We start from the raw sequence: 23,705 nt of genomic DNA on the forward strand, positions 1-23,705 counted from the left end.
CGCCATTTTCGATTTCGATGTTTACAGTTCAAACGATAATGTAGTTCTATTTTGTGAGTTGGTAACATAAAGTAAAACTATGCAACAAAAGTGCTGATCAGAAATAGTTTTAACACTGTGTATTATATTATGTCAAAGTGGTCATCAAATCACCGTATTACGTATACTATAATCATTTAATTTATATATATTTCAATTTTGTAGTATGCTTATTTTGTGTAAGAGGCATAAAAACAATAGTGTTGTCAATGTCAGTTGTCAAAACTTAAAAAAATGACCTAACAGAAGAAAACATTAAAAAACGACTGTCGCTAGAAAACTACTTCTAAATCTAAAAATGTGTTTTTAATAATAGTTTGAAAAACTGAAACGTTATCTATAAATGAATATAATAGTAGCTTAACCTGAGTCATCCTAACGGATGCTCTTATGATCTCGGCAAAATACAAATAACCTCCAAACACATGTACGGTAAAATAACAATAGTTAGTAGAGTAGTTAGAATAAATAATACCCGTTGCTACTCCAAGGACAGTAGTAAAAAATTGTTGGAATTTCTAGCCAGCATGCCAAAAGGTAATTCGGAAAGAATTTCCGGCGCACAACGTCAAAGACAACTAATAACAAAAAAGTCTGAAAAATATGGCCCCAGTACAGTTTACTTACAAGTGCTCGGTTCTGGGGCTAGAGGAGCTCCTAATACCCTTTATTTATTTACTGATCAAAAACGGTAAGTGTACTTATATAAAAAAAAATCTGTTGCACCACAATTACAAATTGTTTCTTTACATATGTGTTTTATGTACCTATACAATAATAACTTAAAATTGTAGTTACTTATTTAACTGTGGTGAAGGCAGTCAGAGGCTTGCCCATGAGCATAAAGTGAAATTATCAAGACTGGACCATATTTTTATTACAAACAAGACTTGGAAGAACATTGGAGGCCTTCCTGGTCTGTCACTTACACTTCAGGATGTCGGAGTGCCAAATATAACCTTACATGGACCTGATGGATTGGTAATATATTGACTGACAAATTTTTAACTTTAAAACAGTGTTATTACTTATTATTACTCATTAATGAAAATTCTGAATACTTTTCTTTTTTAGGATGAATTATACAATGCAACCAAAAGGTTCGTCATTATGAAAGAAATGAACGTTACAATGGCCAAATGTAGCCCCAGCACTGACTTTGAGGATAATGTAATGACTGTGAAATATGTTCTCCTGTAAGTATAGAATTGGAATACATATGTATTTGAAACAACCGATCTGGTGTAGTGGTGCAATTAGTCACCAAAAACACCGACGTTTGCAGCATCGATTCCTGCTATGGATGAATATTTATATTTGTAAAATATTTTTTTGCATTTTGATGTCTGATATAAATATTCTTTTTGTTGTTTGGGATGTCCCCTAGCCCGTTGGACTGACAATCTACGTAAGATTGCCGGTGTGGGCTGGATAAGGATTGCGAAAAACCTGGTTGGTCTGTTCTTGTAGGTCTCCTCACTGTGCCTCATAGAGCACGATAAGCCATCGGTCCCGGTTGTTATCATAAATACCTGATAGCAAATGTTACTCATAGTAGGGAATATATCCGCCAACCCGTAGTGGAGCAGCTAACCTGACCCAACAGTTGGATGTTACAGGCTGAATGCTATGCAATGTATTTGGTATACAAGGATAAATACAGTAATACCCCAGACTTACGCGATAGGTGGGACTGAGCGCTATCTGCGTAAGTCGAATTCGCGTAAGTTGAGTTTTGCAGGGTACTTTTCGTAATTGATCTGACTGTCGATTCCCAAAAAACACAAAATCGTAACTTATGTACCTACGCGCCGATTCCGCACTAAACGTCTGTGCCCGTTGTAAACTGAACGAATAATAATGCGGGTGGGGGGAGTCAAACAAAAAACGAATAGACGAGAAAAGTAAATCGCGTAACTCCGAATTCGCGTAAGTCGAGGTAGCGTAAGTCGGGGTATTATTGTATAGTATAACACTTGTGTTTTGTATATCTGTCTTTATTTATTACTATAATGTTTTTTAAATACTGAAACTTTATTATACTGCATTATAGTAACTGTTCATTTATATATATTTAATTATCTATGTATTATTTATGTGCATATTTATTACAAAAAGAATATGTATATCTACATCAGCTGACTGTTACCAAAAACAAAAATTAAATTGCCTACCTTAAAAACAGTTGAATTATGTTATAATATTTGTTAATATTAGTAGAGATTAACGAGAATTATTTGAAACCTGACTTAAATAGCTACATATTGATGATCCAGTATATTTATCTTAAATAAAATGTATTAAAATGTTTGTAATATCTACTAATTAATGATCATGTTGTTTGTATTCTCAGGGGACAACAGGATAAAATTTTCAAAACGGATTCAACACCTATTGCTAAGAGACCAAAGCTTGATGGTTCTCCGGACAGTGAATTTGAGGAATTTATTCATGACGATACTGACTATTATGGGAGAGAACCTAAAAACCCACAGGAGCATAAGAATAAACAATCTAAAACAAAACACAAGGTTCCTAGCAAAGGTACATGGTGTTATATTAAATACTAAAATCATTTATTTTTGACATAGGATTAAATGTAAAAACATGAGTGGAGCACACATTTTCTCTACTGGACTGAGCACTGTTTTGTCCAGCTGAAAATATAAAAAAGAAATATAACAATAAATCATTGATGATGCATCATCATGATTGATGAATCATATTCAAATGATATGATGCATCATATTCAAATGATATGATGCATCAACAATATATTACCTTTTGAAAAAGGATTATTTCTTTTGTAAAATGCTTAGTGTTTGTGTTATTTTTTTTTTTGTAACAATTTTTGATGTGATAACGTCAAAAATATGATGAATGCCAGCTGCGTGCACAAAAAACGATAACTCATTGTCGCGTTACGTTCATCGTAGCGATACGCTCATTGTAGCGTTACGCTTATTGTCCCGTCACGCTAATTGTACGCTTCCAGCGCATCTATCTCTCCCACTCGATTGGCCTATCGTCCGAGGAGATGTTTTGTTATATAACGTTGTCACGTTAAACAAACTACAGATAACCAATTTTTTTTAGTAATATCCACTTATTTATTATAAAAAAATATTTCTAACAGTCGGATGTTACTTGTAACACAAGCATTAAGTTGCTTATCATAGGAACAGATGACCATGTGTGTATGTTATATTTATTTATTATTATTTTGTCATTGCACAAATTAAATCCATAGTTGATGTGGGGTCAACTTATTATTGTCAGTCATTTTTGATTAATGGATATTGTATTTTTTATTTTAGATCCTCTTAAGGTAAAGAATGAAAAAGTTTTGAATGAACTTCAAAATCATAGTCATTGTACTGTGGCGTACATTTGCACATTAAAGGTCAGTTCAGGACTAGTTTTTTATGTTGTCTATAAATTAATAGATATGAATTTTAATTAAGTGAAAAAGTATATATATTATTTATATTGGTATGCCTTATATTTGCAGAAACGTCTTGGTACCCTCATTCTAGAGAAATGTGTAGAATTGGGTGTCAAACCAGGGCCTATGTTGGGGCAGCTGAAGAGTGGTCAGGATGTAGTTTTACCTGACGGTAAAATTGTAAGGTCAAAAGACGTCAAGACACCTGATGATCCTGGACCAGTTTTTATTGGTAAATGATGTATTATTTATATTTTTAATAAGATAATGCCAGTGTTACTTCAGCTTTTACAGTTAAAACTGTTCAAATTAGTCATAGAACTATTATTTTTTTATTTAAAATGTTCCTTTGCAAAAGAGTATATTGTATGTAATTTGAATATATTTTTAAAAATATATATTTAAGAGAGGATATCAAAATACCTACCTAACCTAATGTAAACAGTAATTGCCAATAGAAATGATAATACAACACACACACACCAGATAGCCATCCTTACTCATAGCAGGGAATATATCTGCCAACCCGCATTGGAGCATCTGGTGGATTAAACTCTGATCTCTCTCCTACAAAGGGAAAGAGGCTTATGCCCAGCTGTTTATTTATTACAGACTGAAGCGATAGTATCGATAAATATATGTTTTTTTTTAGTGCTGGAAGTACCGGATTTGTCGTATTTGAAGGAAGACGACTTTGCTGCACATTTCGACAATGGTACTAACCCACCTGAGAGTGTTCCCGCAGTTATAGTGCATTACACAACTCCACACGTTTTTAACCATCCAACGTAAGACATTTATAATTAACCAAGTTTAAAAAAACTCCTTACTCAGTGTACCGATTTTGATCAATTCTTTTTTATTATTCAAAAGCTGTTGTTTGTAATGTAGGCAGGCAATTAAATATGAACGACACCTGACTACAAATTTTTAAATTATACCTATTAATGCGTATGTCAATCATTACAGCCTATACAGTCCACTGCTGGACATAGGCCTCCACAAGTTACGCCAAAAATAACGTGAACTCATGTGTTTTGCCCATAGTCACCACGCTGGGCAGGCGGGTTGGTGACCGCAGTACTGGCTTTGTCGCACCGAAGACGCTGCTGCCCGTCTTCGGCCTTTGTATTTCAAAGCCAAAGTTAGATGGTTATCCCGCCATTGCATCGGTCGGCTTCTTAAGTTCCAAGGTGGTTGTGGAACCTTGTTATCCCTTAGTCGCCTCTTACGACACCCACGGGAAGAAAGGGGGTGGCTAAATTCTTTAGTGCCGTAGCCACACAGCACAATGCGTATGTAAATGACTTCAAATATGTTGATGATGTTATCAATTTAGAACTTTTTGATTTAAATTGAAGTTAATTTTATTCATTAAATTGGCTAGGGCAGTAAAGAATATAGCCAACACCTCTCTTCCCGTGGCTGTCGTAAGAGGCGACTAAGGGATAACACAGTTCCACTACCACCTTGGAACTTAAAAAACTGACCTGTGGCGGGATAACCATCCAACTGCTGGCTTTGAAATACACAGGCCGAAGACGGGCAGCACGTCTTCGGCCTGTGTATTTCAAAGCCAGTACTGCGGTCACCAACCCGCCTGCCCAGCGTGGTGACTATGTGCAAAACACATGAGTTCGCGCCATAATGTCTGGCGCGAACTTGAGGAGGCCTGTGTCCAGCAGTGGACTGCGATAGGCTGAAGTGATGATCATTCATGAAATATTACAAGCTTGTGAGCTTTAGCCAACTATATTTTATACACTGTGATCAGATGTGTGACGAGACCTATCATTACTTATTAATTGACCACAGATCATTCAACTGTCTTGATAAATGGATTGACTATATTGAATATAGTCCTCCGATTCCTTTTTCTCAAACCCACTTTCTAAATAAAAAAAAAAAAAACGATTCTGTCTTCACAAGAACATTTGAATTTCAAACATGTTTGATTTTGACTAGCCCCATTAGCGCAGTTTGTAGTGCCCTGCTTTCTGTTCCGCGCGTTGCGGGTTCGATTCCCTTCTGAGTCTGAGTGTAATATGTGTATTTATGTATGTATTATTACTATGTATATTTATTAAAAAAAATATTAAGCTATAACAGTTGGCTGTTACCTGTAACAAGCATTAAGTTTCTTAATATGGGAACAAACGGCTGTGTGTGTACGTTATAAGATATTTATATTTATATTATATTTTTAACGGTTAACGATAATAGCTGATTCTTTATAATGACCTCACAGTTACCGCGCCTTCATATCGAAATTCGGGTCATCGACCCGCCACTTAGTCCTGAACACTCAGAACGCTTGTCTCGGCTCGGAGGCAGTCCATCGCTCACAACAACGCCTACACCTGCTAGACGCAGATATGTTTCCGCTACTAAGGGACGCGTCCATACCCGCGCTGTGGGCCCCCGGCCGCCCGGGCCCCCAGCTGGAGGGGGCCCGGCTGAGGGGCCTCGAGGAATTGAAGAACAAGGTAAATGTAACTTATGTATTGATTGACTTAAATATATTTATTGATGAGTGGTCTATATAATTAAAAATATTGTCTTATTGGTTGGAGGTTAACTTGATGCTTCTGCTTTACTAATGTGATTGATATTGATATTATTAAATTGTATTAATATTGATATTATTAATTTGGCACGGTTTCATGGCTGCTTATAAGAACTCATCACATCAAGAATTATAGTAATAATTTCTTTGAAAATTAAAAATAAAATATATAATTGTGAATGATAGACTATTCATCTTTGGTTTCCAATAATTATTCTGATCTTATTATATTGTTTTTTATTTTACAAATCTGTTATACTTTAAAATTTTAAATAATAGAATTGTAAACAAATTAATCTGTGTACATTTACAGAAATAATAAAACGAAAAGGTACATTTTTAACTGCAAAAACTCTTTAAAATATATTAATCTGTAAAGTTATGTTCTGTGCTTTTATCCCTTTAACAATAATAATGAAATTAAAACTACTAATCTTCTCGGTAAACTTCTATTCTTCAATTATGTAAAAATATTATCTGCAATAGATAAACGCTTGCTCTACAGCTGGGTATGTACTTACGCCTGTGTGTTTATTAACGTGTACTAATATATATATAAAAAATATCTTTTTAGTGTTGTTAGTTACTTATATATGTAGTTTAGTATTGCATGATCGGTGTTGGGAACAGTAAAACGGTTTTATAGATCGCTGTCGCGCAGTTCCAGAACATTATAAACATGGAGGGTTCCGGGGGAGACGCTGACTTGAACGCGACAGATTCGTCTGCGAAGCTTGACCTCATAGCTGGACGCACGCTTATGATGATCCACTTGAGGCCTAAGAAAGAACTTGATAGGTAAGTCTTAATAGTAATTTATACCCTTCATTTATACTCACTAGCTAATTCGGCTCCGTCGGCAGCTAAATCGTACCGTCAATTTTTTTGACGTGACAACGTTTAGTAAATCGATGAACGCCGGCGGTATGCACGAAAAAGGATGACTCATTGTAGCATTGCGCTCATTGTCCCGTTACGCTCAGTGATAGTATATAGAATATCTTCTTCCACTCGATTGGCCTATACGTCCGAGCAGATGTTTTGTTATGACGTTGTCACATTAAACAAACCAACTTTACAGACAACCAATTTTTTTTTATATTTCCAAATTGCACTTTTTATATTAAAATTGCACATTTCTTTCTAACAGATCTGCAGAACCCAAACTCCACATACAAGAATACATTCAAGAAGCGATGGACGTAGACGGATTTGTTGAAAGTCTTGAACATTTCCGGAAAATAGTTGAAAACATTCGTTACGGTAAAAACCACGTTCAAAAGGAGTACCCAAAGGTCATTTTTCTCGGAACGGGGTCTTGTATACCGAGCAAGACTAGAAATACCAGCGCAATCGTTCTCCAAATTGAGTAAGTTTAAAATATTAATTAATTAATCATTTATTTGTTGTGGCCATTGCCACTCATATAAATAAGGATGTAAGTATTTAAAAAAAGGCAAAAGAATAAAGAAGAAACTTAATTTTTCTGAAAGGTCATTGCAAAACTATAATTCATTAATTAGTAGCCTTACTTTATAATTAATTAATTAACCGAAAAATAAATCGAATTTGTAAAATGACGATTCAGAAGTGCCTTTGAAGCCTGCCAAATAAAGTAATCTTTAATATGTCAGAAGAATTATATTATTTTATTTTTCAAATATTTTGTTCCCTTATTGACTTTTTGTTATCCATAATTCTATACAAATAAACTTCATGTATAAAAGAAAATTTATCTGGTCTTTATAGCGAAAATAGTTCCATGTTACTGGACTGCGGTGAAGGCACATTCGGGCAACTTGTTCGCTTCTTTGGACCCAAACGAGTTAATGCCTTCCTGAGGACACTGAAGGCTGTGTATATTTCACATTTACATGCAGATCATCACATTGGTAAGAATCGTGTTATCTTTCACTTCCCAAATTATTTGGTTCATTTGGGTGAACAAATGAAAAATTATTTGGTTCATTTGGGTTCATTTGGGTTATAAGAAATTAACATTTTGTATTTACTAATTATTATTTTCTCATTGTAATTAAATATATCCAAGCATATTTTAACAACCGCTCTGGTGTAGTTGTGCATATAGTCGACTTAAAAACCGATGGTTTGCCAGTTCGATTCCCGCTCAGGATAGATATTTGTATTTGTACAATTGGATGTCTATTCTTGTGGATTTCCCTATCGTGCCTCGCAGAGCACGTTAAGCCGTCGGTCCCGGTTGTTATCATAAATATCTGATAGCAATCGCTACTCATAGTAGGGAACATATCCGCCAACCCGCAGTGGAGAAGCGTGGTGGAATTAGCTCCAATCCTTTTCCTTAATGTCGAAAGAGGCCTATGCTCAGCAGTGGGATGTTACAAGCTGAATGTATACATTTTTAAGAATATGCTCTTTAAGCACTTGTTTATGATAAAAGAATCTTCAACTTGATAATTTTTGATACACTTGAAAGTTATTAAAACAAAAAGAGCTGTGAAACTATGCTATGGCTCGCCTAAGTAATATAATAGACTATGCACGATCTTCAGCAAAGTGTTGCGCATGAGCCCACAAAGGTTTCTGAGTTGGTAGGACCAAAAAAAAAAAGCGTAACAACGCGCGCAGGGTACAGCTAGTTTGATAAATAAGACTTATAAATCTAATATTAAATTTTATATATCACAATTCATAATGCCCCTATTACGGATTAAGTACCAACCATTTCCTTTTATAGGAGACATGCTTTAACCCAAAGTTTCCAGTATTTATTTGTTTAATTACTTTTTCAAGTTGTAAAAATAGTAAGAAAAAAATGTGTTTCGATAAATAAAACAAACGCCATTTATTATACTATAATAAATGGCGTTTGTTTTATAAATAAAAAAAGAATAATTTATTCATACTAAATTTTGGGTTAAAAGCCTTAAATTAATTTTACACTCCAGGTTTAATAGGTGTTCTACAAGCGCGTCGTGAGGCCTTGGAAGAAGTTAGTTCTGCAACACCCCCCACCCCGTTATACTTACTGGCGCCCGGACAGATCGTGAGCTGGCTGTCCGTGTACGACCAGCGATTTGAGAGCATACGGGCTGACTTCACTCTCATACCTAACCAGAGTTTGGTAAGACTTAATATACAATGTATTATTGAACTAGCGCCATAACGTGGCCCACACCATATAGAGATATATGAAGGTATAAAATATGATCAGTTGTCAAAATTTCAGTAAGTTGACTGTACTTTATTGTTAATGTTGCCTGTTCTTAAATTTCTTCATAAATTCGTCTGTAATTTTTTTGTAGTTGGAAGACAAACAAATCGAAAGCACGAACCCGGAGATGACGTCAGCAGTTCTGGCCAGTATTGGAGTCCAGGGTATCAGGACCTGTCCAGTGTACCACTGCCCTAATGCCTTCGGCGTGGCCATACAAGTGGATCAGGAATATAAAGTGACCTACTCCGGAGATACCATACCCTGTGACAACCTTGTTAAAATTGGTATAGCCTTATTTCTTTTAACGATTTTACTTGTACTGAAAATTGGTCTAAACAAATGACAGTCTCCGTAATATTAATTTTTTTGCAAAATTGTTTGACTTCGAGATAAATTTTGATCATATAAAAAGGAATAATTAGAATTGATAGAAATGTCACGTATCACGTGTCACGTCAGAAGAAATAGTCTGTGCAATTCACACACGGCAGAAGTGAAACTTCTGAAAAGTAGCTTATGAGAGATATTTTTCACTGAGAACATAAAATACTGTGTTCTATCTTATTCTGTCATTGACCTCATTGTATACATTTATGTGTTTTTCTTTATCGTGAAAAAAGAAAATCTTAGAAGTAAAAATGTCTGAAAGAGAAATGTGTAAGGAGCATTATTGCAAAAGCAGAAATTTAATCTATGCAATCTATTAAGGAAATGAACAGAACGGAACATTTGATATTTATAATTTAAACATTTTAGGTAAAAATTCAACTCTTCTGATCCATGAAGCAACAATGGAAGACGATTTAGCAGACGAAGCTCGTACTAAAATGCACTCGACAACTTCTCAGGCGATAGACATCGGGAAGGAGATGAACGCCAAGTATACTGTACTCACTCACTTCAGTCAAAGATACGCGAGACTGCCGAGACTAAATCCTCACATATTGAACGATAATAACACTGTTGGAATCGCCTTTGATAACATGCAGGTTAGTAGCTGTCGAAGCGGCGTAATGATTTTCAGCCCTTGATTGGAAAGTAGTATTAGGTTTAATCGCCATCTATTAGCAGATGGTGTATTCCGTAGCTGTGTCAGCTATCCGTTAAAATATTGTTCATATATTTGGCAAAAGATAGCGCTAAAAGTCGTGAAATCCACTGTCTCACCTGTCTTTTGTACCAGATTGTTTTGAAGGTCGAAACTTAGCATTTCCATGCTTTTCTTCCATAAAGTTATAGCTAATTATTTAGGACGTCTAGTTTTTACATAGATCAAATAAACTGATTATGAAGTAAAAAAGAGATTTAAGTGTGTACTGTGTGGCTACGGTACTAAAGAATATGGCCACCCCCTCTCTTCCCGTGGGTGTCGTAAGAGGCGACTGAGGGATAACACGGTTCCGCTACCACGATGGAACTTAAAAAGCCGACCGGTGGCGGGATAGCCATCCGACTGCTGGCTTTGAAATACACAGGCCGAAGACGGGCAGCAGCGTCTTAGGTGCGACAAAGCCAGCCCTGCGGTCACCAACCCGCCTGCCCAGCGTGGTGACTATGGGCAAAACACATGAGTTCACGTTATTTTTGGTGTAAAATTGTGGAGGCCTATGTCCAGCAGTGGACTGTACAGGCTGTAATGATGAAAGAGATTTAAGTCCAGTTTCTATATTCAAGAAACGATAAGTTTTACTTTCTAACGTGAACAGTCGTTTCGAATACTAAAATGTTCGAAATTTAAGTTTGTTAGAAAAACCAATCAATAACAACCTAAAAAAGTGTCTAGCAAATCTCTCTTCGGGTAGTGATGTAAAAACACGTTCTATGTTATTGTATTTGTTTTCAGATAACTATGAGCGACCTAGAACTCCTTCCTCACATATATGCTCCTTTACAACTAATGTTTGCCGAACATTGTGTGGAATTAGAATTAAAAGCGGCGCAACGAGCGCGACAAAAGGAAAAACGGCCATTGTCTCCTAATCTGCCCACTTCCGGTGCTATCCGGAATTATTCAACAGATAAAAAACAAGATGCCATAGAGAATAATGGAACGATAGATAATATGGTCATAGATAAACAAAACGGTGAAGATTTTACAAGTAATGACTCTAGTAACAGCAGTTAGCTGATAGTTTTAATTTGAATTAGACTTGCTTTTCATCAATGAGATATCGGTTGTAATTGTAATTAATTGTTATTTTTATACTTTTAAGCTATTAATATCCGGTCATTGAAATGATGAAGCCATATTGTCTCATTTTATTCTCAGTAGTTTAATAATTGATCTTCAACATCATCTATTAGCAAAAGTTGCTAATTTCATCAATAGTGTGTTACATAGTTATGTATAACACATAATATCAGTGTAATATATTTTTTTATTGTTGAAAGAAAAAGTCTTTTATTATTTTGCCCTGTTATACACTGCAACATAAATAGTTTATATACAAAGTCATTATGTAGTCTTAGGTTTATATAAAGATTATTTACTTGAAGCTGCAAAAACAGTGAATTTAGTCTACAAGGGTCGAATAATTGTAGATGATGTAATATATACTGCAATAAGTGAAAACAACTTTCCTCCTAAGCTTTTACTTTTTTAATAATATCTTATAGCCTATAAATAAATAATATATTCAGATTAATATCTATTGATTTTGGTTATTTTTAGCAGTATAAATATAGATTAATTAAATTTATTATTTATTATTATTATTATGTTGTCATGTGAGTTTTCTTTTTGAGAATAAATTCTTTAAACCTAAACCTAAATTTACAGCTAAGCGGAAGAGATCACCATCTTGTTGCTCACGTACTTCTGCGCAGTACCGAGACAGTCTCGCGTCCCGTTAGTTTTTTAAAAATACTTTTCAATAGTCTGTTTTATATGTAAATAAAATATAATTGTTAAAATTATCGTAACATACAAATAATTTAACAAGGTTAAATTATTTTTAGCCTGTGTAGATTTGTTTAGTGACGCCGCGTTGGCGCAACGGTCACAGCTATGGATTGTGCCGGTTACGCTGGCGGTTGCGGGTTCGATCCCCGCACATGACATACATTTGTATTGGCCATGCAGGTGTTTGCCATGGTCTGGGTGTTTGTGCAGTCCTTGTGGGTCTCCCCAACGTGCCTCGGAGAGCACGTTAAGCCGTCGGTCCCGGTTGTTATCATGTACACCTGATAGCGATCGTTACTCATAGTAGGGAATATATCCGCCAGCCCGCATTGGAGCAGCGTGGTGGATTAAGCTCTGATCCTTCTCCTACACGGGGAAAGAGGCCTATGCCCAACAGTGGGATATTACAGGCTGAAGCGTAGATTTGTTTAGTAGTTTGTTAATTTTCATCAAAAGAACTATTGTATTTGGTTTAAAAAAGACGTTTTTATAATGTATTTGAATTTATCATATTATCTCTTATACTTATAGGATTAAGGCAAGAAAGAAACCGCAGCCTATCTGCGGAAAGAACAAGCGAATGTCGAAGTAAATCCTGCTCACCGACTAAAACTTTTAATAGAAATTTTATATCGAAACGTAAGCTGGACAATGTGGTCACATTATACTGATTACTGTGTTTAGTCATTGCTTGTACCCTAATTTATTTTATTTGATAATTTAGAGTCGCCATCTAGTGGCAGCGCAACTCATTCTCCTGCAAGGTCCGAAGCTTCCACTCGTAACGGTAAAACGATATTATGTACTTAGTATGAATGTATCTATATATTTATTTCAGATACTGACATTTGGAGTAATAATAAACAAACGTTACCCAATTTCAAATATATGAAATTGATTACTTAAAATTATTAGGAGAGATTTTAATAGTTATTTCAAAATTAGAGATTAGATACATTATCGGGAGAGTAAACTGTAAAACATCGCACTATGATCTATCCGTGTCAGGCATAGCAAGAAAGATCAAAGAGAATAATAAATAACATTTGTACTAATTATACTAGTATGTCGTATTTAAGGTAAAAAAGGGATTGTAAAAAATCTAGAATGTAAAAAAAATTGCGATTGTTTAGCTCTTAAGCATTTGCAAATTCGTATGTTTAACATTTTTGAATATTTTACAGCTCGTGCCACTCCACCGTCGAATATAAATAAAGATGTCAAAGAAAATCTTAAAAACTCTTCCAATTGTAGCCATGTGATTGATAGTATGTACTTTTTTTTGTACAATTTTATTACAAATATTACTAACTGGTACACTATCATTTTCTATATCTTTAATTAAATTAGAAATTAATGGAACGAAGTAACACTACGAAAAACAAGATGGACAAAATCTTAAAACAATATATGTACTTACAATATCTTTAAAATTTGGAATAATAAATACTTTAGAATATTTTTACTAAAAACCTTCGAAACGACAACTTGTTAGTCCCCACAATCAATATGATAATTCAAAATTATTTCAATAGAGGAAATTATGTAGGTATAGTTTGGTTTATTATATAAAACGGTTTTTTTTTGTTGTGTAGCACGTTCCAAAACTCTTAATAAAGTACCCCCACAAAGTATCAGTTTGGATGATTCTGGCAAAAGGAGAAATAATTCAAACAATCAGAAGAAAGCCATACCTTTAGGTAAGTTATCTCTGGTTTTCTATGTTTTTATTGATTGATCAACAAATCAGATATTTAAATCTATAGGTACTAAGATTCTAAAGCTAAAGAGTTTTTTGGCTGAAAGCGCTAATTTTATGAATTAGGTACTGGCTCAAATCAATTTTCTAAGCTTTTGGTCACGTATAAGTACTGAACTTTCATATCTATTCTACTTATATCAATACAGAAACGAAGTCAACTCCTGGTTATGGACAACAATTGATGACTCCGATACACAAGAAGTTAATACTACGACATGAAACTAACTCTTCTTCAGGTTATATAATTTTACCGTTATGTAATTATTTTTATATATTAAATTTGAAAGCCCGGTTCCCATATTCGATATAACGACTCGTTGTAGTTAAGAGCTGCTTAAATTTCGAACACGTCATGTTTGAATTTTTACGATCCGTTAGGGAAACGAATCGACAAGAACAAAATTTTCTGAATAATGCAACCAGACTTAAGAGGATTATTATTTAATGTGTTTTAAACACTGTAGGTAATGAAAAATCACCAACACGTGCTGCTAGATCATGGACACCTATTTCTTGGAAAGGTACTAAACTCAGACCCAATTCTCATAGATCTCATACCCTCTCATAAGTCGGAATAAAACTTAGTCTGCATTTTTTCATGATTTTATGAGGCTTATGAGATTTTTTCTAATAAAATACTAATGAAAAATTACTTATGTAGTTTTGTATTTTTATCCAGAAAACAGACGTGTTCCCAATGCAGCTTCTTCAGTTATAAGTGATGTATATCAGCAAAGAGCGTGTTAGTATATGATTTCTTCATAAACTTTTTTTTTTATTTTTCACTTGAGGCAGTCTCGGAGTCTTGTTCAAGTTCAACAAGATATTCTGCAAATACTATATTTTTTATCCTGTTCTATTACATTACCTGTATAGTTCACGTATTTGGGTCTCTCGTTTTAAATCACAAATAAAAGTTACGCACAACAAATAAGCATAGAATACATGAAATATCGACATTTTCGTTTCAGTAAACGTTCCAATCCTAGACATTTTGATGAGTATATTGTACCACTTACTATTTTGGAAGCTCCATCATATGGTCTCCTACCTGTCGTATTTACAATGGCAGTTACTGATAACAGTAATCGCAGTTGGTTATTTGTTTTGGACAGCTATTAATACCGTATCCGGTTGTACGAATAAAGTGCAGGATTTGCACACTACGAGTATAAGGTCAAACTCAAGATCCGAGCCAAAGACGCTTCCTTCGACTAAATGTAAGGTTTACATAAATTAAATATAAGTTCTTTAAAGCTTAACTACTGCTTTATCTGATTTTTTTAGATGTCTAAAATTGAGGTAGCATCATTATTTTCCTGTGTTTAATGTAATGAGGTATACCTACATAAAGTACCGACATTTTAACATTTCTTACTGTTTAGACATGAAGAATGTCAATAGTTTCCCTTTTATATTATATCTATTGAGGTATTTATACAATTTTGTAGTGTTTTCTCTAAGTAGTGTGGTATTAAGACCTCTGGTTATATACTGATAAATCCATGTTTGTAAATTTAATACATGGAGATTTGACCTTTCGAGGTGACTTATTAATAGAGAGGACTTATTAATTAATGATTTGATTTTTTATGTTATATAGCGTCGCAGAATTACATGCAGCAGAGAAATAGTTCAAATTCTAGAGGACAATCGTTAGAGAGAAAAAATGAAGGTAGTCGAATATAAATATAATTTACTAACGTAAAATACGTATCTACTAATTATAAGAAACCAGAAAACCTGTTTAATTTTGAATTAATGTTTAAATATTATACGATTCGATCGATCACGATTCATCCTGTAACATCCCATTGCTGGGAGCCCAAGGATAAGCCTCTTTCTTAATGTACAAGCGTCATATTTGTAACATATTGATTTTATACTAGAAGAAGCATAATATGATATACCTATATATACTAGAAGTTTTAGAAAACTTTGAATTTACGAGTTTTGATAATTAGCCTTTAATACTTCATGATGATAACGGAATTAAAACCGTTAATCAATATCTTACTGCAGACCAGATGTATTTTATTATATGCCATAAGGATTGAAACTCAATCTTTCAAGGCTTCAAGCTGTTAAAATATAATTATGAAGAGAGTGATGATTACTATACACTTACTAGGGTTATCATTTTAACGCTGGAAAATTCTTTTACACACACATCGACGATGCCATCACAAGTATGGGGTTGGTAGTGTAGTGTTACTAAGAGTAACTTTGGGTGTCAAGTGTTTATGACATTTGGAACTGATGACTTGATATACTCTCTGAGGTACGAAAAAACCAATTAGTAAACAAGAAAGTGAATATGGAAATGTTTGTTTTAGAAATTGCACAAAGCAATGCATTTTATGATCGTGTAGGAATAAAAATTTAGAATTTTATTTATTTGCACAATTAGTAACAAAGCATTTCTTGTTTTAGCTATCATAAAGTCGACGTCATCTCGTGAGAATTTAAACGGCCGAATTAAATGCCCATCATTTGGTCGAGGTTTGAAGTCTTTATCCGGTAATGGAAGAAATTGTTAGTTTAAATTTGAATTTAAGATAAACCCATATTATTTTATTGTTGTTTTCTTAAAATATAACATGAAATTTTTTTCCAGTTCCAAATCACAGTAGCAAAAGCTTTAAGCCACAATTAGAAGATATCAAGAGTTCAAATTTATTATTAAACAAAGATAAAAAGACTGAGGAAAAAAATGGTACATAATAAATTAACAACTATATTATAAGTAAAATATTTGAAAATAGTTCATTGCCATTTTGTTATTCTTATGCTGTAAGACTTATTAATTGATTATATTTTCTATTATTTAGTGAAGTGTGGGCTGAGTCCACATTCTGACAAATTTGGAGTTACAGACTATTGGCTTGATTTGAAAGTAAAACAAATGATAAAGAATGAAGGGCCTCAGTCCCGTTTTCACTCAAGGTAATAGAAACCATATTTATGTCATCATTTATTACACGTCACACTAACTGTTCTTGCACATTTACAGGAATTAATAAAATTAATTTATCAAAGTTACAACCATTAAGAGACAGACAAAGAAATGAAAAATTAGCAGAAGCAATGAAAAAGTTTAGGACGAAAGAGTATTGGAATAATTCAAGTAATGCAAGTTGCATAAATAAATAATATTTACATGTTATATATCTTTTTCTTTATTGTTTTTATTGTAATGATTACAGAATATGACAAAATAGAGGGGCTTAATTGGATTTCATGGAAATAAACATAGTTATTGTGAATTAATAATATTTATATTCTAAGCTTATATAGCAACAGCGACATACAGGATTCTCAAATTTACCAACAACACTGTGTATAAATAAAAAAAATGGAAAAATGTTTCTACTTTTCTTTTGAACTTGAACCTTTTCCATCTTTATCTTTTTGATCTTTGTCATCTTTTTCATCCTTGTCCTTTTTGATGGTGGACATAGCATTTCTTATAGCCTCACTCTGTGGATCGACTCCAGGAAGATTCTCTAGCACACTTTGTAGAAATGCTGGATCATTCATTACTTCCGCATATTCTTCAGATACATCCATGCTCTCCTCAGTCTGCGGAGCCTCCTGCTGCATACTCATTTGCATGGCAAGAGCAATCTGTTCTTCTTCAGATAATTCCATAGCTTCACGACCTAGCGACATAGCTAAAGCTCTTTCCATTCCAGTGTCTTGTGTCTCCCCCGTCTTAGCTGCTTCACCCTCAACATTGGCTTGTTGACGTCGAGATTCCTCTTCTTGACGCTGTCTCTGCTCTTCCATAGAGACTCTGAGCGCTAGAGCGAGTTCAGGATCTTCGTTGGGATCCACACCGAATTCAAAGGGTGACAAACCAGATCCTGATGGACCAGCACCATCCCCACCAATAATAGGGCTAGAGATCAATGCTTCTGAGAGAACAACGCACCCACCCGCCGGTACGGATACTAAATGACTTCCGCCAGATGAGTTATCTTTTCCGTTCAAAGTACTAACAAAAGAAGTTAGAAGCGGATTGTTGTCTGAATCTTCACCAAAAGAGATGACGTCACAATTGACCTTTTCTTTCTTCAGCCTTTTAGCCAACTTAACCAGTTCCTTCTCATCGGTATTTATAGGTGATCCGACAAAAACTACAATACGCATTTTATGATTTTTTCCTTGACGATGTTTGAGTGCTAAGTGTGCAATCCTTATACCCGTCAAAATGTTAATATCTCCGTTGGGTTGAACTCGATGAAGCTTGGATAATATTCGGCCAACATCGCTTGTTAACGTGGCCAGGACCTCCACATTTGCCAGAGTCAGTAATCCAACATTATTTTCTGGATTCGATCTTGTTTTGGAGTGACATACCAAATTAACAGCATCTTGCTGAGCTTGCAGTCTAGTAGGTAGGAAATCCCCATTTCTCATATAATCACTATTGTCGACACAAATCATAGTACTTTCCAAGACCATTTTGATATTATTTTATTGTAAATAATAACTTTCGAAATATCACAAATCACAATCACGAAGAATGAAATCTGCTAAATAATTATTGGCACAGATAAAAGTAAAATTTTGATGTGGAGACTTGCCAGTAGATTTATTGTATCATTGCTTGCCAGTGACAAGGCATCTAATAGGTTTATTTTTACTCAATGATTTTTTTATATTTTACATGAAACAATAATTATAAAATTAAGAAAATATGTATATATATATATATATAATATTTTGCGTATTAATACATCTAAATATTAGTGAGAAAATTAAAGAATCACAAATTTATTTTAGTTTATCTGTTGTATAGATAATTGTCTAATTTGACATAATCACATCTGTGCAATACAATTCTGCCATTAATTTATTTCTCAAAAATCAAATTCGATCCTAACCCGAACAGCCATGGCTTTCGGTGATTATCCAAAGGAATACAATCCAGCCGTTCATGGGCCCTACGATCCGGCCCGTTATTACGGAAAGCGTAAGTATTAAGTTATACCTACTGGAAATTTTACATGAACAAATTTGTGATTATGTAATTTGCCTGGTTTTTAGCCGATACCCCATTCGGACAACTTAAGCTGAACGAAATTGGGTCATGGTTAGGTCGCAGAAACAAGACCCCATCAGCATTCATGGGAGCATGCAGCAGAGGTATTTATATATTTTTTTATAATTTCAAGGTTATAATTTAGATTGAGATTTAATATCTCTTTAATATATTTTAAAATGAAACATTTATTAAAATTTAAGTATTTGTTTTATTTTAGCGTGGTGGAGATGGCAGCATAAGTATGCGCAACCCAAGAAAGTTGGTATTGCTCCATTCTTCCAACTCTTAGTTGGATCAATGACTTTCTTCTATGTTATTAACTACGGCAAGATAAGTAAGTAAATTTAAGCAGTCAAATCAGTCTAATGGATTACACCGATTGATTTTTTTATCCAAAAAAAAAAGATTGATCTTATAAATCTATCTTTCACGATAAATAACAGTATATGGGCATTTAATCCAGTATTATTATGAAATTCTAAATCAACGAGAATCTTATTAGAATTGTTTATTAATTTTTTTTATTCAATAGACTAATTAATTTATTTTCTTATGTTGCAGAGCACCACAGGAACTACAAGTACCACTAAAATCAACAATACAAGAATACTCCATGCAATATTTGTTATAATTATGTTTAAAGTAAAATATGTGCATGGATTCATGGTTCATTAAACAGTAAAATTAGTTACAATATTTTTTTCTTTATGACCTACACCTCACTTTACAATTATATAAAATGTTAACATAGTATGAATGAGAACATTTTTTTGTGGTTATATTAAATTATTTGTAAAATAAATTGTCTTTTGTTTACTATTGTAATGTGCTCTAAATTTTAAAATAATGTTTGCTTAATGTCTATGCTTTACTTTATAAGATTGGTTTAATTGTTAGATTTATTCAAATTATTGTTGCTTGATCTTTTAAATAGCCACATGTTGTTTTTGGTTGCCAGTTGCTGAAACTAGATAATAATCCCCTTTGACCTTGCTTCAACCTGTACTATCACTGCTGGGCATAGGCATCTTTCCCATGTAGGAGAAGAATCAGAAGCAATGCTGGATGGCCGATATAAGTGAGTTACTATGAGTAACGATCACTATAAGGTGTATATGATAGCAACAGGGCTCGATGCCTTAGCGTGCTCTTCCAGGCACGGTGGGGAGACCCACAAAGACTGGACAAACACCCAGACTGCAGCAAACATCTGTATGGCCAATACAAATGTTTGTCGTGTGTGGGGATCGAACCCGCAATGCTGTGACCATGGTGCCAAGGCATCGTGTTTTGACCTCGCTTCTTTGATATAAATAAAATATCATTTCCAAATAGATACATTTATGTGCAATAAATTTATTAGATGAACCTTTGCTTTTATTATTTTTCTTTGCAGATGAAGCTTGTATTATTTAGTGACAAGTAAATAAGTGAAAACAGCAACTTCAGAACATTAATTAAAAATTTATTATGTACTTTTAGGTGACAAAATTTTTACAATCACTACAAAATTTGCATAAGCAAAAAATTAATAAGCATATAAATTTTAATAATGGTTATGAACTAATTATTTATCTAATAAGCTAATTTAACAAATAAGAATGAAGTTCTGTTTGTTTTGTTCAACCAATGTTTTTGTTACATCTTTCAAGGTACCTGCTGACAAACTTTCTATGGGATTACAGCCAGCTGACATTAATTTTCATTAATAGTAGCTTTTTCTCCATGCGTGGAGCCTGCCACTGTCCACCCCACCCACAGAGGCACAGCTGACGGTCACAAATATTTATGAATCCCTAATGCATTTTTATGAAATAGGAGTGGGAGGAAATTAGTCATGAAAATTTGTCACTAGCTCACGGACAACAAACTTAGCATAGATAATAATTTTAAATAAAATGTGAGTGGTCAATGATTTTAAATCATAACTTATTAAATCTATGGTTTATTTTAATTACTTGGGAGTTTATTTACAAATGTGGTGGAGGTAAATAAAACAGTATATGAAAAAAATATTACTTAAATTTTATTAATAATTTATTCTACCATAAATGCATACAACTCTCATGCATACACCCACAGAATCACATCTTACGCAACAAGTTAATAATCCCTTGGAATTCTGCTGATTTACACACTCAAATGAGGTATCACATGTCCAAAACTGCTATTGCTCTGAAACAATAAAGTTTAATTGATTAGCAAAATGCTCTTTTAATATATATTTATAAATGTTATTTTTTTAAACTATGGATTAATGTTTTTATGATACTCAGTTACAGATAATATTGTGTTATGATTCATGGAAAAAATACTCTCGTTTCGATAATCTCTTAAGTTATAAAAACCTATTTCATTATATATATGATGTATGAAAGTTTTTTTTTTTTTTTGTTAATAAAAAAGAATTAAACATATTTTACCTACAAAATGGGCTTATTACAAGTCAGATCTGCCCATGTACTTCGGTTTAAGTTCCTCTATCCTCTTGATGAAATCAGTTTTTTCGATACAACCATCACAGACCTCGTCCCAATCATTCAGAATCTTCCTCAGATCTCTAACCTTAAGTTTTTTAAGATCGACATTATTTAAATCAATTTGTTTATCAAACCGCAGATCACAAATTTGAGCGTCCTTTTTTCTCAGTTTCTCACAAATTTTATCCGAAGGCATCGACCAACTGAGAGGTTTCGAAAGTTCTCCTAAAATGCCGGTGGCGGACTCTTCTAATCCTCCCAAGTAATAACAGAAACGATTTTCCTTGTTCTTTGTGCCTTTGCAAAACTTTTTAAATTCTGCTTCGATGAGTTTTGGGTCCTTTTTAACGTCATCTGATAACGTGGCTGCAAATTTATCTACAGTTTTTACACAGACTTCGCATTCGCCTTCTCTTAATGCTAAAACTGTTTGTAGAACTGCTACGAAAAGTAATAAATGAAACAGCCTGGGTTTATGCATTTTAAATTATTTTGTATAACAGAAAATATAAATTATGACTTTCACGAAATGCAAAGCAGCAAAATAGTAATATTGAACTGATGTGGTAGAAGAGTCTCGTCCATTCATTTAAGACGTTGACAGCTTTACTTGGCGAAACAGGATTGGTGCACGTTTTCGTTTTGAACAGTCACGTTTCATTTTACGCATGTATCATACACAGTCATATTATTAAACAGTTTCAAATAGTACATTTTTAATAAACAAAAAAAAAAACAAGAATTTTTATGTGGTTTTCACTAATACATAAATGTGATTTGTTAAAAGTAGTAGTCAGAAATGCTTAAGCCTTAAGGCGTGTAATTTGCTAAGATTTTGTGTACATTGGTTGAAATGTGACAGTTAATGGTGGAAATATTATATAAAATCCAAGCTGCTTGGTTTCTTTTGTTGAAAACGGTAGCTAAACCTTTTGAGATAAATGAAATGAAAACATTTATTTCGTCATAAGGTAATATACACACTTAACGAAAGTCAAAATAATGTCATTTACAAGAATAATAATAGAAATAAATTAAAAAAAAACGACAATAATAAAAGAAAGTTAAGATAGCAAAAAAATATACCAATAAAACAAAAATTTATATCTTAACATTAGGTACATTACAAGTTTAGGTAATATACAAAGTGCTATGTGCAACGTTAACTTAGTCAAAATAATTAAAATATTAAGTTACTTTAAATTTCTAATGTCTCGGTAGACATTACCTTTCTATTATGTCCTCGGCTTTATTAAATATTACAATAAGTAAGTTAAACTAATGTCCCTAGTGTAGGCCGAGAGAAAAAAAAACCGGAGGAAAAAAACTCTTGGTATTTTAAAAAATTTAAAGCCATATACACGACAAAAAGTAACAGTATGACCATGAAATAGTCGTGGGTCGTAACGTCTTTTATGTGTAATCGGTTATACACAGTTTCGTGGATACGCGTAACTAGTTTCGAAATTGCTTATTTTTCGTAACTAGTTATTTCTGTATACAACATCAGTCACTACGTTATATTACTTTTGTTTGTAGTATGGTTATGAAGTAGTTATATGTTATAAATACGAATGCCGTTACGTACGTTAATATTGATTGATATTTGATAGTATAATAAAATTAACTTCCCTTCCTTACGACTGGCTGCAAAACATGTTATTTAAATTAATTTTTTGATTTTTGTATAGACATAATAATCGATGCAGGCGTATTTAGAAGTTCATTTGATTTTATGTACAGCATTTTTCGAGATACATACATTATAATTAAAAATACAACAAAAACCCACACATTTTAGTATATACTTCAACGCGAGACAATAACATTAATCTCAATACTAAATAGTAAATTCGAAAATATTTAAAAAGAAACACGACCAAAATTAAAATTTCTTTAAAAAACTGTACATATTAAAATAAACTTAAACTCAGTAATTGCGTACAAAATCGCATGAGCATATTTGAAAACAAAGATGCCTATCCTATAGTACTTATAGCCATCTCTTTTTATCCTACGCGTAAGCGTATCTGCGTATTGTGTTACGTTATTAGGTAAAACGCTTATGCGCCGGTCGTTGTGTCAAGTTTTTGATAAAACTGCGTACGTAAAATAATCGTTACATTCGTATCGGCGAAACTACGTACATGGTTATTAGCTTCGTAACTAGTTACTGAAACCGATTACGTTAAATAACGCCCAACGCTACCATGAAATGATCAGAACAAACACGAGACAGTCGTCCAATCGTGTGTGTCGAAA

The 23,705-nt window shown here is 33.6% G+C and overlaps 4 protein-coding genes across 5 annotated transcripts; 2 read left to right on the top strand and 2 right to left on the bottom strand.

Moving 5' to 3' along the window:
* The first annotated feature begins 259 nt into the window (after positions 1-259).
* LOC123657101 (ribonuclease Z, mitochondrial) lies at positions 260-11,645 on the top strand. The gene is made up of 15 exons (XM_045592688.1): positions 260-730; positions 834-1,020; positions 1,114-1,235; positions 2,393-2,583; positions 3,357-3,442; positions 3,551-3,716; positions 4,137-4,272; positions 5,733-5,970; positions 6,697-6,848; positions 7,201-7,419; positions 7,800-7,942; positions 8,981-9,156; positions 9,338-9,533; positions 10,006-10,238; positions 11,093-11,645. The coding sequence occupies exons 1-15, from the start codon at positions 465-467 to the stop codon at positions 11,372-11,374; spliced, it is 2,793 nt and encodes a 930-aa protein (XP_045448644.1). The 5' UTR covers positions 260-464; the 3' UTR covers positions 11,375-11,645.
* A 5,423-nt stretch (positions 11,646-17,068) lies between these two features.
* LOC123657102 (26S proteasome non-ATPase regulatory subunit 4) lies at positions 17,069-18,500 on the bottom strand. The gene has a single exon (XM_045592689.1). The coding sequence runs from the start codon at positions 18,378-18,380 to the stop codon at positions 17,283-17,285; it is 1,098 nt and encodes a 365-aa protein (XP_045448645.1). The 5' UTR covers positions 18,381-18,500; the 3' UTR covers positions 17,069-17,282.
* Positions 18,501-18,689: 189 nt separating this feature from the next.
* On the top strand, positions 18,690-19,765 carry LOC123657268 (putative ATP synthase subunit f, mitochondrial). Its single transcript, XM_045592842.1, has 4 exons — positions 18,690-18,891; positions 18,966-19,064; positions 19,181-19,297; positions 19,525-19,765. Exons 1-4 carry the CDS (start codon positions 18,813-18,815, stop codon positions 19,551-19,553), a joined length of 324 nt encoding a protein of 107 aa, XP_045448798.1. The 5' UTR covers positions 18,690-18,812; the 3' UTR covers positions 19,554-19,765.
* Positions 19,766-20,967: 1,202 nt separating this feature from the next.
* LOC123657267 (mesencephalic astrocyte-derived neurotrophic factor homolog) lies at positions 20,968-22,055 on the bottom strand. 2 transcript variants are annotated; one of them, XM_045592841.1, is made up of 2 exons: positions 21,391-22,055; positions 20,968-21,138 (listed from the first exon to the last, which is right to left on the bottom strand). In XM_045592841.1, the coding sequence occupies exon 1, from the start codon at positions 21,922-21,924 to the stop codon at positions 21,403-21,405; it is 522 nt and encodes a 173-aa protein (XP_045448797.1). In that variant the 5' UTR covers positions 21,925-22,055; the 3' UTR covers positions 20,968-21,138; positions 21,391-21,402. The 2 variants fall into 2 exon arrangements, with proteins under 2 accessions (XP_045448797.1, XP_045448796.1); XM_045592840.1 differs by having other exon boundaries at positions 21,387-22,055.
* Between the last annotated feature and the right edge of the window lie 1,650 nt (positions 22,056-23,705).

Source organism: Melitaea cinxia, chromosome 10 (assembly GCF_905220565.1).
Source record: "Melitaea cinxia chromosome 10, ilMelCinx1.1, whole genome shotgun sequence".
NCBI classification, from domain to species: Eukaryota; Metazoa; Arthropoda; class Insecta; order Lepidoptera; family Nymphalidae; genus Melitaea; species Melitaea cinxia.

What these genes read in the sequence shown, in the direction of transcription:
- LOC123657101 (XM_045592688.1), top strand. Translation starts at nt 465, where the DNA reads ATGTACGGTAAAATAACAATAGTTAGTAGAGTAGTTAGAATAAATAAT. An exon ending in ACACAAGGTTCCTAGCAAAG is followed by an intron (nt 2,584 to 3,356) that starts GTACATGGTGTT and finishes TTTTTATTTTAG; the next exon opens with ATCCTCTTAAGGTAAAGAAT. An exon ending in TCGAGGAATTGAAGAACAAG is followed by an intron (nt 5,971 to 6,696) that starts GTAAATGTAACT and finishes ACGGTTTTATAG; the next exon opens with ATCGCTGTCGCGCAGTTCCA.
- LOC123657102 (XM_045592689.1), bottom strand. Translation starts at nt 18,380, where the DNA reads ATGGTCTTGGAAAGTACTATGATTTGTGTCGACAATAGTGATTATATG.
- LOC123657267 (XM_045592841.1), bottom strand. Translation starts at nt 21,924, where the DNA reads ATGCATAAACCCAGGCTGTTTCATTTATTACTTTTCGTAGCAGTTCTA.
- LOC123657268 (XM_045592842.1), top strand. Translation starts at nt 18,813, where the DNA reads ATGGCTTTCGGTGATTATCCAAAGGAATACAATCCAGCCGTTCATGGG. An exon ending in CATGGGAGCATGCAGCAGAG is followed by an intron (nt 19,065 to 19,180) that starts GTATTTATATAT and finishes GTTTTATTTTAG; the next exon opens with CGTGGTGGAGATGGCAGCAT. An exon ending in TATTAACTACGGCAAGATAA is followed by an intron (nt 19,298 to 19,524) that starts GTAAGTAAATTT and finishes CTTATGTTGCAG; the next exon opens with AGCACCACAGGAACTACAAG.